Genomic DNA, 14,293 nt, shown 5'->3' with positions numbered 1-14,293 from the left:
CTTAACTCACCGGGTTGGTATCCTTCAGCAGCCATTAGACGGTCCACCTGTGGATGGGTACAGGACACGTGTTAACAGCACCCCCAAATGCCCGCACCCCCCCCAAACACCTGCACCCCCAAATGCCCGCACCCCCCAAACACCTGCACCCCCAAATGCCCGCACCCCCCAAACACCTGCACGCCCCAAATGCCCGAACCCCCAAACACCTGCACCCCCAAATGCCCGCACCCCCCCCAAACACCTGCACCCCCAAATGCCCGCACCCCCCCCAAACACCTGCACGCCCCAAATGCCCGAACCCCCAAACACCTGCACCCCCAAATGCCCGCACCCCCCCCAAACACCTGCACCCCCAAATGCCCGCACCCCCCCCAAACACCTGCACGCCCCAAATGCCCGAACCCCCAAACACCCACCCCCCCAAATGCCCGCACCCCCCCCAAACACCTGCACCCCCAAATGCCCGCACCCCCCAAACACCTGCACCCCCAAATGCCCGCACCCCCCCCAAACACCTGCACGCCCCAAATGCCCGAACCCCCAAACACCCACCCCCCCAAATGCCCGCACCCCCCCCAAACACCTGCACCCCCAAATGCCCGCATCCCCCCCAAACACCTGCACGCCCCAAATGCCCGAACCCCCAAACACCCACACCCCCCCCAAACACCCACCCCCCAAAACGGCAGCTTCCCCCCAAATGCCCACACCCCCAAACACCAGCCCCCCCCAAACACCCACCCCTCCCCCAAACACCCACCCCCCCCCAAACACCCCCCCAAAACGCGCACACCACCCCCCCACCCCAAGCGCCCACACACCCCCTCCCCCAAACGCCCCCCCCCCCCCCAAACGCCCACACCCCCAATGCACAGTCCTGGCTAGTAAACACAACAACCTCTCAATGCAGAGACTTGGGGCATCGCTTTTGTCTCGTTGCACTATTTTGGTTTGTTGTTATAGGTGTGCATGTGTGTATATGTTCTTTAATATTCATATATTTTTTAAACATGTAATATTTAATGTGTGTAGATGTATATACTCGCTATATATTTGTTTCCGACACTATACATGTTCTCCAGAGATGCTGCCTGACCCGCTGAGTGACTCTGTATCACGACTCTCGGCTAACTCCACCCGGCCAGCGCTGCCTTCAACCACACAGCTGAAGTCAATGTTGTGGCATCTCACAACACTGCTGACCCAGATCACACGATCGTCCCTCATCACTGACCATCTACACCTCACGCTGCCTCGGCAAGACCAGCAGCATAATCAAGGACCAGTCTCGATGTTCCCGATGTTGGGGGAGTCCAGAACCAGGGGCCACAGTTTAAGAATAAGGGGTAAGCCATTTAGAACGGAGACGAGGAAACACTTTTTCCACACAGAGAGTGGTGAGTCTGTGGAATTCTCTGCCTCAGAGGGCGGTGGAGGCGGGTTCTCTGGATGCTTTCAAGAGAGAGCTAGATAGGGCTCTTAAAAATAACTGAGTTAGGGGATATGGGGAGAAGGCAGGAACGGGGTACTGATTGGGGATGATCAGCCATGATCACATTGAATGGTGGTGCTGGCTCGAAGGGCCGAATGGCCTACTCCTGCACCTATTCTCTATTGTCTCACCCCGGCCACTCCCTCTTCTCCCCCTCTCCCATCGGGCAAGAGGTACAGAAGTGTGAAAAACGCACACCTCCAGATTCAGGGATAGTTTAGTCCCGGCTGTTATCAGGCAACTGAACCATCCTACCACAACCAGAGAGCCGTGCTGAGCTACTATCTACCTCATTGGTGACCCTCGGACTATCCTTGACCGGACTTTGCTGGCTTTACCTTGCACTAAACGTTATTCCCTTATCATGTACACTGTAAACATCTCATTTTTAATCATGTATTGTCTTTCCGCTGACTAGTTCAGGGCCTGTCCCACTTGGGCTTCATGTGCGCGGTATCATGTACGCATGGCGTGTAGTGAGACGTGTTGGCGTAGGCAGTGACATGCGGTCTCGCGCAGCCCCCCAGGATTTTGGGATTCACAAAATCATCGCGCCAGCTGCGTGAATGACGCCCTTGTGGGACAGGCCCTTGCGCAGGCAACACAGAGCTAGAAACTTACAAAATCCTTAAGGGGTTGGACAGGCTAGATGCAGGAAGATTGTTCCCGATGTTGGGGAAGTCCAGGACAAGAGGTTACAGCTTAAGGATAGAGGGGAAATCCTTTAGGACCGAGATGAGAAAAACTTTTTTCACACAGAGAGTGGTGAATCTCTGGAACTCTCTGCCACAGAAGGTAGTTGAGGCCACAGTTCATTGGCTATATTTAAGAGGGAGTCAGATGTGGCCCTTGTGGCTAAAGGGATCAGGGGGTATGGAGGGAAGGCAGGTACGGGATACTGAGTTGGATGATCATATTGAATGGCGGTGCAGGCTCGAGGGGCCGAATGGCCTACTCCTGCACCTATGTTCTATGTTTCTATGCTTCACTGTACCTCGGTCCACTTGACAACAAACTACACTGAAGCCACGAATGGGAACTCACTGCATTCCAGGCGTCCTGGTCGTTGTGGAAGAGTGTGTTGGTCAATTCCATAGACAGCCGCTTGCGGTAATCCTGAGGCTTGTCTTCTGATAGCCGGAACAGCACAGCAGCGGCGTAGGTAGCTGTGGAGTCGGCCGGAGAGGTCAGAGCTGCTGCTGACCACCAACTCCCCCTCCCATTCCCACCCTGACCTTCCTGTCCTGGACCTCCTCCACTGTCCATTAGTAGCAGTATTTTTAGATTTGTTTGTGCGGAAACTGGCCCCTCCGCGACGACCAGCGACCCCCCCCCCCCCCCCCCCCCCCCCCCCCACACACACACTAACACTGTCCGACACACACTAGGGACAATTTACATTTATACCAAGCCAATTCACCTACAAATCTGTGCGACTTTGGACTGTGGGAGGAGACCGAAGATCTCGGAGAAAACCCACGCGGTCACGGGGAGAACGTACAAAGTCCGTACAGACAGCGCCCGTAGTCGGGACCGAACCCGGGCCTCTTTGTGTCTATCTGCCGTGGTTTACGCTTCAGCCCAGAAACAGGCCATTCGGCCCATCAAGTCTCTACTCTCCCCCGGTACCTGCCCCCACCACCTCTCGCCCTACTATTGTTGTGCTTCCCTCCTCTGTTCCTTGCCCCACCCCCATCCCTCCCCAGTCCTGGATCCCCTCCCACTCTCCTCCGACTCCACCATGCCCACACCCACTCCAGGAACAAGCTTCCACTGCCCCAGGCCAGGTCTGAAGGTACATCCACCACCTCACCCCCCCACACTTCCACCCTGGTCAATAGACCCCTGCCCTGCCCCCCCCCCCCCTCTATCACCCTCCTGCCCATCCTCCCTCTTGATCAATTACGCCCCCCCACCCCCTATCACCCTCTTGCCCATCCTGTGGTCGGTGCCACCCTCACCTCCTCCTGTACCCCAGTACCAAGCCCCCGCCCCCAATGTCCACTCACCGATGCCCTCGTTGGAGGAGTGCAGCATTTCGGTCAGCGGCGCGGTGGCCTGCTCCTGGTCCATCTCCTCCGCGGCCTCGCGGTCCTGGGCTAGCTCACACAGGACACCCGCCGCCTCGCGCTGGATGTTCTCCACCGGAAAGTACAGGAGCTGACAAACACAGCAGGAACAAGAGGCATTACCAGACCAGCGGTCCCACACCCACACCGTAAGATTCTTCATTAGTACAAGTGTCGGGGGGTTGTGGGGAGAAGGCAGGAGAATGGGGTTGAGAGGGAGAGATAGATCAGCCATGATTGAAGGGTGGAGTAGACTTGATGGGCCGAATGGCCTAATTCTGCTCCTATCACTTACGACACACACACTAAATACCCTGAGAACGAGGTAAAGGATCAGTGCTTCAAGAAGATAGATACAAACAGCTGGAGTAACTCAGGGGGTCAGGCAGCATCTCTGAAGAACATGAGTCTCAGAAAAAGGGTCTTGCCCCGAAACATCACCTATCCATGTTCTCCACAGATGCTGCCTGACCCGTTGAGTTACTCCAGCACTCTGTGAAACGTCACCTATCCATGTTCTCCACAGATGCTGCCTGACCCGCTGAGTTACTCCAGCACTCTGAAACGTCACCTATCCATGTTCCCCACAGATGCTGCCTGACCCGCTGAGTTACTCCAGCACTCTGAAACGTCACCTATCCATGTTCCCCACAGATGCTGCCTGACCCGCTGAGTTACTCCAGCACTGTGTGAAACGTCACCTATCCATGTTCCCCACAGATGCTGCCTGACCCGTTGAGTTACTCCAGCACTCTGTGAAACGTCACCTATCCATGTTCTCCACAGATGCTGCCTGACCCGCTGAGTTACTCCAGCACTCTGTGAAACGTCACCTTTCTCATCCACTCCCGACACACTAGAGGCAATTTACAGAGGGCCAATTAACCTACAAACCTGCACGTCTTTGGGATGTGAGAGGAAACCGGAGCACCCGGAGGAAACACACACGCGGGTCACAGGGGGATCGTGCAAACTCTGACCAGACAGTACCCGAGGTCAGGATGGAAACCGGGTCTCTGGCGCTGTGAGGCAGCAGCTCTACCCGCTGCAGCCACCGTGCCGCCCCGATTGTGATGAACGAGACTCATGGGCTTATTGACCTTGGAGAGGTTAGTCACAAGAAATTCACCGAGAAAATTAAATGATTAAAAATGAATCCAGCTTCCCAAGGCAGAAGTGCATATTTGAACGTGTCGGAAGGAACTGCAGATGCTGACTTACACCCAAAGGTGGATACAAAGTGCTGGAGTAACTCAGCGGGTCAGGCCTCATCTCTGGTGAACCTATCCTTTTCTCCACAGATGCTGCCTGACCCGCTGAGTTACTCCAGCACTTTGTGTCCGTCTCTGCTGCGTTTGTGAAGTTCTATGCTTATGGAATGGAGGTTTGAGACTACTGTGCGGTCGGTCCCCAGCTACATTTAATCCAATACATTGCTGGTTTGAGCACCTGGTGATGCAGTCTAGATGGTGGGTGGATAGCTCGGCAGGTGTGACTCACCTGGACAAACAGCTGGATGGTGTTGAGCTCGGTTATGAGAACCCTGTTGGTCTGATCGCGGGCCAGAATGTGTAGCGCCCCGGTACATCCCTCCACGATCTCATCCATACGTACGCCGTCCTGGAGACACAGGTGATCGTCAATGCAGGTACCGCCATCACAGGTGGTCAAAGTGCAACACATTCCCTCACCCTCCCAACCACTGCACCTGTGGCTTTACCCAAAGGGCCCAGTTCAGGCAACTTACTTTGGTTTAGAGATTCAGCGTGGAAATAAGCCCTTTGGCCCACCGAGTCCGCGCCGACCAGCGATCCCCGCACACTAACACTATCCTGCACACTCTAGGGACAATTCACTAATTTTACCGAAGCCAATTAACCTGCAAACCTGTACGCCACAGAAGGCTGTGGAGGCCAAGCCAATGGATATTTTTAAGGTGGAGATTGATAGATTCTTGATTAGTACGGGTGTCAGGGGTGATGGGGAGAAGGCAGGGGAATGGAGTTAGGAGGGAGAGATAGATCAGCCATGATTCATTGGCAGAGTCGACTTGATGGGTCAAATGGCCTAATTCAGCTTCCATCACATCTGAATGTCTTTGGAGTGTGGGAGGAAACCAGGGATCCTCGAGAAAACCCTCGCAGGTCACGGGGAGAAGGTGCAAACTCCACACAGACAGTATCTATAGTCAGGATCAAACCCGGGTCTCTGGCGCTGTGAGGCAGCGACTCCACCAGTGAGCCTTTTGTACAATTACGGCATGGTGGCCAAGCCTGATCTCTCTGCCCACAGAGACACAGAGTGCTGGAGTAACACAACGGGCCAGGCAGAATCTCTGGAGAACATGGGTAGGTGATGTTTTGGGTCGAGACCCTTCTACAGACTGATTGAAAGTGGGAGGAGGCCACAGAGAAGTTGAGGGCGAGGACAAGTTCTGCCAGGTAGAGGAGAGTGTTAGTGGAGGGAAACTGATGGGTGTCTGTCGAAGGAAGAACCAGAGGCATTGACCTTCCTGGTGGGGGATGGACCTCTAGAGGGACTGGACGTCCATGGTGAAGATGAAGCAGTGGGCGTCTAGAAACTGGAAGTTATTGAGTTTACCGAGGTACAGTGAAAAGCTGTTGTTACGTGCTAACCACACAGTGGAAAGACAACACATGATTACAATCGAGGCATCCACAGTGTACAGATACAGGATAAAGTGAACAACGAGAATAATCTTTAGTGCAAGATAGTCCAATAAACTCCGATCAAAGATAGTCCCAAGGGTCTCCAATGAGGTAGATACTAGCTCAGGACAGCTCTCTAGTTGGTGGTGGGATGGTTCAGTTGCTTGATAACAGATGGGATAGAGTCATAGAGTGATACAGTGTGGAAACAGGCCCTTCGGCCCAACTTGCCCACACTGGCCAACATGTCCAAGCTACACTAGTCTGAAGGTTTCAAGGTTGGGACAGTGGGAGGGCAGGTGTGGGGGTGCGGGGGGGGGGGGCGGGGAGGTTGGCGTGTGAGGGCGAGGTTGGCGTAAGGTTGGCATGTGGCTGGCATGTTGACGTGAGGTTGGCATGTTTTCTCGTAAGGTTGGCATGTTGACGCGAGGTTGGCATGTTGACGTGAGGTTGGCGTGTTGTTAGCGTGTCCACCTACCATGTACTGCCCACCGCCGGGCGTTTGCCGCTGCGTGTCCTGGTGAGCTTTGACCAGGAGATGCACCAACCGGGGAATGGCGTTACTGTCCCTCAGAGCACCGTGATTGGCCGGGAGCAGGGCCAGGTTACGCACCAGACCCACCGTCGCCTGGAACACAGGACCCCCGTCAACACCGCACACATGTGGCGTCCACCACCCCCCTGTCCCTATCCCCCCACCCCCGTCCCTCTCCCCCCACGTCCCTATCCCCCCCCCACCCCCCTCCATCTCCCCCCCACCCCCCTCCGTCTCACACCACCCCCTCCGTCTGCCCCCACCCTGCTGTTCCCCTCCCCCCTCCCCCCACCTTTGTCCCCCTCCTCCACCTCTCTGACCCACTCCCCACCCACTTCACCGATTTGTCCCACTCCTCCAACTCTGACCCACCCCTCCCCCCACCACTCTCTCACTCTCCCTCACCTCCCTGTATCTCTCCCTCTCCCCTCTCAATCCTCCCCCCCACCCCCCCCCCCCAATGCTCTGTCCTCCCACACACTGTTTTGTCCCCGTTCTCTTCCCACCCCCCCCCCCCCCCCCCCACCTGGAGCCCCCACCCACCTTGATGAGTGGCCAGTGGAAGGGCTGGCTGAGTAGTCCCACCACAGTGGGGATGCCATAGTTGACACACACGTCGTTCTGGGCAATCTCTGCCTCTGGGTGGCGGCTGGTGAGGTGACGGAGGGCACAGACTGTGGGCTCCATGATGTCCTCCTTCTCACCTGCTCTCAGCATCATGTGGACCAGGGCGAAGATGCCACGCGCCTGGCACACCACCATCTTGTTCCGGGAGTTGTTGCAGGTCAGGTTGGACAGGATACCTGTGGCACAGGTGAGTACGTTGACGTCGTCCGAGCCAAGCAGCTGCACCATGGCGGTGAGGAGATGCTCCAACCCTTCCTGTGGTCAAATCAATCACAATTACGCTGGTTCAGTTCAGTCTAGTTTATTGCCACGTGGCACCGAGATGTGGTGAAAAGCTGAAAATACACACAAATGCTGGAGTAACTCAACGGGACAGGCAACATCTCTGGAGAGAAGGAATGGGTGACGTTTCGGGTCCAGACCCTTCATCATTCATCGTCTCACCCATTCCTTCTGTCCAGAGATGTTGCCTGTTCCGTTGAGTTACTTCACCATTTTGTGTGTATCTTTGGTTTAAACCAGCATCTGCAGTTCATTCTGTGGCGTGCTAACCATTCAGCAGAGAAAGACAACACATTATTACAATCGAGACGCTGAATCAATGCTTGATCATCGTGCAGAGCGACCAGTAGGACCAGGGCAGCCACCTCGCAGTTTCATAGGTGAAGGATTGAAACATAGAAACAAATAGGTGCAGGAGTAGGCCATTCGGCCCTTCGAGCCTGCACCGCCATTCAATATGATCATGGCTGATCATCCAACTCAGTATCCTGTACCTGCCTTCTCACCATACCCCCTGATCCCTTTAGCCACAAGGGCCACATCTAACTCCCTCTTAAATATAGCCAAAGAACTGGCCTCAACTACTTTCTGTGGCAGAGAATTCCACAGACTCACCACTCTCTGTATGAAAAAAAAAATTCTCATCTCGGTCCTAAAAGACTTCCCCCTTCTCCTTAAGCTGTGACCCCTTGTTCTGGACTTCCCCAACATCGGGAACAATCTTCCAGCATCTAGCCTGTCCAACCCCTTAAGAACTTTGTAAGTTTCTATAAGATCCCCCTTCACCTGAGTTCAGGAGCAATTTGCAGAGGCAAATGTGGGAGGAAGCTGGAGGAGCATGCTAAACCCACGGGATCGCAAGGCTGATGGCGACAGAGATCAGGGTGGAACTCTGGTCACTGGAGCTGTGAGGTAGTGGCTCTGCCACCTAGAGTTCTCTGCTCCTCACACTGGCATCCATCACATCCAACACAGTGGCAATGTCCATCACCCCTCCACACAAGGTCCCTCTGCCATCACCAACCAAGACCAAAAGCCTGAGGACATATGCTGAGAGAATGGAGCGGCTGGGCTTGTACACTCTGGAGTTTAGAAGGGTGAGAGGGGATATTATTGAAACATATAAGATCATTAAAGGTTTGGTCACGCCAGAGGCAGGAAACATGCTCCCGATGCTGGGCGAGTCCAGAACCAGGGGCCACAGTTTAAGAATAAGGGGTAAGCCATTTAGAACGGAGATGAGAAATAACTTTTTCACACACAGAGTGGTGAATCTGTGGAATTCTCTGCCTCAGAGGGCGGTGGAGGCCAGTTCCCTGGATACTTTTAAGAGAGAGCTAGATAGGGCTCTTGAAGATAGCGGAGTCAGGGGATATGGGGAGAAGGCAGGAACGGGGTACTGATTGTGGATGATCAGCCATGATCACATTGAATGGCGGTGCTGGCTCGAAGGGCCGAATGGCCTACTCCTGCACCTATTGCCTATTGAAGCATTGCTTTGTGACCATGCCAAACACACACAGGTCGCACCAACGTCATGTCAGAAGGGGGGGGGGGGGGGGGTGTATGGAACAAGCTGCCAGGGGAGGTAGTTGAGGCTGGGACTATCCCATCGTTCCAGAAACAGTTAGGCAGGTACATGGAGAGGACAGGTTCTGTGCAAGCCCTGGTACAGTTTAGTTTATAGAGCCCACCGAGTCGGTGCCGACCAGCGATCTCCAAACACGACCACTACCTGTGACACCCTGATTTTATTTTTACCAAAACCAATTAACCTACAAACCTGCACGTCAGGAAGGCTGGCTCCATCCTGGGGGGTAGTTAGATTCATGGGAGGTGGTCTTAGGGGGGGGGGGGGGGGGGGGGGGGGGGGGGGGGGGGGGGGGGAGATGCTCCTCAAATTGCGGAGTATCTTGGACAACACAGTTCACCTCCTCCATGACACACTGGTCAACCTGAGGAGCACCTTCAGCAACAGACTGGTCCCACCAAGATGCAGCACAGAACGCCACAGGAGATCCTTCTTCCCTGCGGCTATCAAACTGTACAACTCCTCCCCCTTCTGTCGTGGGGTAGACCGACTTCCCTCCTCCACCCCCCCCCCCCCCCAATCTTTGCACATCCCCAATCCTTTCCACTAGTCACTTTAATTTCATGTTCCATGTATTTTGTGTTTTATGACCGTTGGCAGATCAATTCCCCTCCTGGGATAAATAAAGTTGCATTGTATCGTCTTTGTAGTGTGGGAGGGAACTGGAGGACGTGGAGAAAACCCACGCAGGTCACGGGGAGAACGTGCAAACTCTGTACAGACAGCACCCGGGGTCAGGATTGAACTCGCGTCCCTGGTGCTGTGAGGTGGCAACTCTACCGCTGTGCCATCCTGAGTCCAGAGGTGAAGCAGTGATGCTGGAGCCTGGGGAACGGGGAGCCTCACCTCCTTAGTTGCTGCATCGGAGAGATTCCTCAATGTCCACAGACAGTTCTGTACCAGGCGGGGGCTCGTGCTGTTCAGATGAATGCCCAGGGCCTGCATTCCACCTGCCCAACAAAACAACAGCTTCATCAGTACAAGTCTGTGGAGCAACGTACAGCTGCTGCAGGAAATCAGCAGATTCACATGGTTACAAGTGATAGGAGCAGAATTAGGCCATTCAGCCCATCAAGTCTACTCCACCATTCAATCATGGCCGATCTATCTCTCCCTCCCAACCCCATTCTCCAGCCTTCTCCCCGCAAACCCCTAACACCCGCACTAATGAACAGCATCTGTGGAAGCAAAGGTTTCGGGTCGAGGCTCTGGATCACAGTTTGTGCGATGGGATTGCAGGTGGATCTTCAGGGAACACAAACGCTGATGTCTAAATGGTTTTGATATTCTTGCCAATCACTAATCTTTGCAACATGATAAATCTTTCACATCACATCACCACTATCTGAGCCAACCACAAAACTGTAACGTCCTGGTTCAGGAGCAGCTTCTTCCCAAAAGCCATCAATCAGGCTATTAAACACTGCAGCCTCCACTAAGCTCAGAACGACAGACTTGGGGGGGCAAGGGTTTTGTCTTTTTGCACTGTTTGTTTGATTTTTATATGTGCATGCATGTGTGTGTGTGTGTGTGTGTGTGTGTGTGTGTGTGTGTGTGTGCGTGTGCGCGTGTGCGTGTGTGTGTGTGTGTGTGCGCGCATATATATATATATATATATAGCGTGTGTGTGTGTGTGTGTGTATATGTGTATATATATATATATATGTGTATGCACATACACACACATATATATATATATATATACACACACACACATATATATTAAAGAATGCGTGTGCATGTGCACCCACTTTATTCTCGTTTATAATATTGTTTACAGTGTACTTTGTTTACATATTGTGTTATGCTGCTGTAAGTAAGAATGTCATTGTTCTTGGACATATGATAATAAAGCATTTGACTAATCGGGTACTTTTCAGAACCATTACAATATTTCTCAATGGACTCGAACTGCTGAAAATTGTAAACAATTCCACAGTTTAGCTCCATCTTCTTATTGAGGATATCTTGACAAGTAAAAGAGTTAGATAGGTCTCTTAAATATAGCGGAGTCAGGGGATATGGGGAGAAGGCAGGAATGGGGTACTGATTGGGGATGATCAGCCATGATCACATTGAATGGCGGTGCTGGCTTGAAGGGCCGAATGGCCTACCCCTGCACCTATTGTCTATTGCCTTCCCTGTCCTATTTAGCCCACATCTTTGTTATTGTCTTCAAGACACGGGTTTCAGATGCAAAGTTTCACAAATATAAAAATCTATTACAATTATAACTGTTCTTTCCCAAAGGATTCTTCACAATGAGATGTTAGCGAATCATGTCTAATTACACATAACTAGATCCAAGATAGCCTGCTCCCTGTCGATTCACGTTGCTTATAACTGTCCCCAGTATACCCTCTGTGAACAGTTGACACAAAATGCTGGAGTAACTCAGCGGGTCAGGCAGCATCCCTGGAGAGAAGGAATGGGCGACCTTTCGGGTCGAGACCCTTCTTCAGACCGAGTCAGGGGAGAGAGTGAGAGAAACTAGAGATATGGAAGGGTAAGGCGTGAAAATGACAGATCCAACAACTTATTCTTCCATATCTCTAGACTCCCTCTCCCCTGACAATCGGTCTGAAGAAGTCTGAATGACGAAGAAGGCTCCCTCCAACACACCCAGGGTGAGTGAGCCTCCCATCAAGAGTGGTTTATCAACTCAGCGGGATCGGCAGCGTCTCTGGAGACCCATTCCTTCTCTCCAGAGACGCTGCCTGTCCCGCTGAGTTACTCCAGCATTATGTGTCAGTCTTCGGTGCGTGAGCCAGCATCTGCAGTTCCATCCCACACCCTCCAAAAAGCCGCGAGTGGCTTACCTGCTTCCACGATGGCGGGCTTGTTGCTGGGGCAGACAGACAGCACCTTGAGGACACGACTGGTGGTCCAGAGCAGCTTCTCGTAGTTGTAGGTCCTCATGATGTGGACAAGGGCTGCAGGGCCTCCATTGGCCAAGATAATCAGCTGGGAAATCACAACAGCGGCAGTTCATGGGTGTTCACATCATGGCAAGGTGTGGGCTACATATCCTGCCCCAGATTCACCCCCCTCAAGATGCTGACAACTCCAGCAATGCCCCCCAGTTCAGTTCAGAGAAACAGCAAAAGAAACCGGCCCTTCGGCCCACCAAGTCCGCGCCAACCAGCGATCCCCGCACATTAACACTATCTTACAAAAGGAAAAATGTTCCCAACGTTGGGCGAGTCCACAGCCAGGGGACCACAGTCTTAGAATAAAGGGGAGGTCATTTAAGGCTGAGGTGAGGAAAAACTTTTTCACCCAGAGAGTTGTGAATTTATGGAATTCCCTGCCACAGAGGGCAGTGGAGGCCAAGTCACTGGATGGATTTAAGAGAGAGTGAGATAGAGCTCTAGGGGCTAGTGGAGTCAAGGGAGACGGGGAGAAGGCAGGCATGGGTTATTGATAGGGGACGTTCAGCCATGATCACAATGAATGGCGGTGCTGGCTCGAAGGGCCGAATGGCCTCCTCCTGCACCTATTTTCTATGTTTCTAAACACAGGGGAGAAATTGCATTCATACCAAGCCAATTAATGGACAAACCTGCACGTCTTTGGCATGTGGGAGGAAATTGGAGATCGCGGAGAAAACCCACGCAGGTCACGGGGAGAACGTAGAGACTCTGTACAGACAGCGCCCGATGTCAGGATAGGACCCGGGTCACTGGTGCTGTGAGGCAGCAGCTCTACCCGCTGCGCCACCGTGCCGCCACTCTGATGCTGTCTGCCTTGCCCCTTGACAACACATGTTGTGCCCCCGCTCTGAGGGGAGCCCCCCACCCCCCCTCCCCACTCAAACACTGTGGGCTTCCATTGGCCAGCACGCTTCCCCATCACCCTAAACTGCGTGCAGTTTTGGTCTCCTAATCTGAGGAGAGACATTCTTGCCATTGAGGGAGCACAGAGAAGGTTCACCAGACTGATTACAGGGATGGCAGGACTTTCATATGAAGAAAGACTGGATAGACTCGGCTTGTACTCACTGGAATTTAGAAGATTGAGGGGGTATCTTATAGAAACTTACAAAATTCTTAAGGGGTTGGACAGTCTAGATGCAGGAAGATTGTTCCAGATGTTGGGGAAGTCCAGAACAAGGGGTCACACAGTTTAAGGATAAGGGGGAAATCTTTTAGGACCGAGATGAGAAAAACATTTTTCACACAGAGAGTGGTGAATCTCTGGAATTCTCTGCCACAGAAGGTGGTTGAGGGTGTACATTGGTTATATTTAAGAGGGAGTTAGATGTGGCCCTTGTGGCTAAAGGGATCAGGGGGTATGGAGAGAAGGCAGGTACAGGATATTGAGTTGGATGATCAGCCATGATCATATTGAATGGCGGTGCAGGCTCGAAGGGCCGAATGGCCTACTCCTGCACCTATTGTCTATGTTTCTATGTTTCTAGACACATCAGCGACAGGCGAGAGGTCGGCACCTTGCTCTCTTGGTTCCCGTAGGCGAGCAGTTGCAGGCAGTCGGTGGTGATGGCCAGGAACTTCACGTTGCTCTTCTTCAGCAGAGGAACCATCCTCTGTAGCCCGTCGGCCAAGCGCACCGCCATCTTGGCTCCCTCCTGGTGGAGCAGCAGGTTGTGCAGGGTGGTGATGGCGTAGAACAAGATGGACTCGACGGGAGAGCTGGAGGGACAGGTTGAAACATCAGTCAACAGCTCGACACATGGTGAAGAAAGTCTGATGCAGGAAGGAACTGCAGGTGCTGGTTTATACCAAAGATAGACGCAAAGTGCTGGAGTAACTCAGCGGGTCAGGCAGCATCTCTGGAGGACATGGATAGGTGACGTTAGAGGAAACGTGTTCTCCAGAGATGCTGCCTGACCCGCTGAGTTACTCCAGCACTCTGTGAAACGTCACCTATTCATGTTCTCCACAGATGCTGCCTGATCCGCTGAGTTACTCCAGCACTCTGTGAAACGTCACCTATCCATGTTCTCCAGGGATGCTGCCTGATCCGCTGAGTTACTCCAGCACTCTGTGACTATTGCTGATTAAC

The 14,293-nt window shown here is 53.1% G+C and overlaps 1 protein-coding gene across 3 annotated transcripts in view; it reads right to left on the bottom strand.

The window, feature by feature from the left end:
* The window catches only part of LOC116981859 (junction plakoglobin), a 62,567-nt gene that overhangs the window by 1,928 nt on the left and 46,346 nt on the right, over nucleotides 1-14,293 (bottom strand). For all 3 annotated transcript variants that reach the window (XM_033035000.1, XM_033035001.1, XM_033035003.1), the window contains exons 5-13: nucleotides 13,719-13,920; nucleotides 12,088-12,232; nucleotides 10,115-10,218; nucleotides 7,312-7,650; nucleotides 6,712-6,861; nucleotides 5,065-5,184; nucleotides 3,505-3,655; nucleotides 2,540-2,661; nucleotides 11-47 (exon numbers count right to left, since the gene is read on the bottom strand). In XM_033035000.1, coding sequence (XP_032890891.1) covers nucleotides 11-47; nucleotides 2,540-2,661; nucleotides 3,505-3,655; nucleotides 5,065-5,184; nucleotides 6,712-6,861; nucleotides 7,312-7,650; nucleotides 10,115-10,218; nucleotides 12,088-12,232; nucleotides 13,719-13,920 — 1,370 coding nt within the window. The remainder of the gene's footprint in view (nucleotides 1-10; nucleotides 48-2,539; nucleotides 2,662-3,504; nucleotides 3,656-5,064; nucleotides 5,185-6,711; nucleotides 6,862-7,311; nucleotides 7,651-10,114; nucleotides 10,219-12,087; nucleotides 12,233-13,718; nucleotides 13,921-14,293) is intronic.

This window comes from Amblyraja radiata, chromosome 16 (assembly GCF_010909765.2).
Source record: "Amblyraja radiata isolate CabotCenter1 chromosome 16, sAmbRad1.1.pri, whole genome shotgun sequence".
Classification (NCBI taxonomy): Eukaryota; Metazoa; Chordata; class Chondrichthyes; order Rajiformes; family Rajidae; genus Amblyraja; species Amblyraja radiata.
Note: the sequence above shows the minus strand (reverse complement) of the source record. Positions and strands in the feature narration are given on the sequence as shown.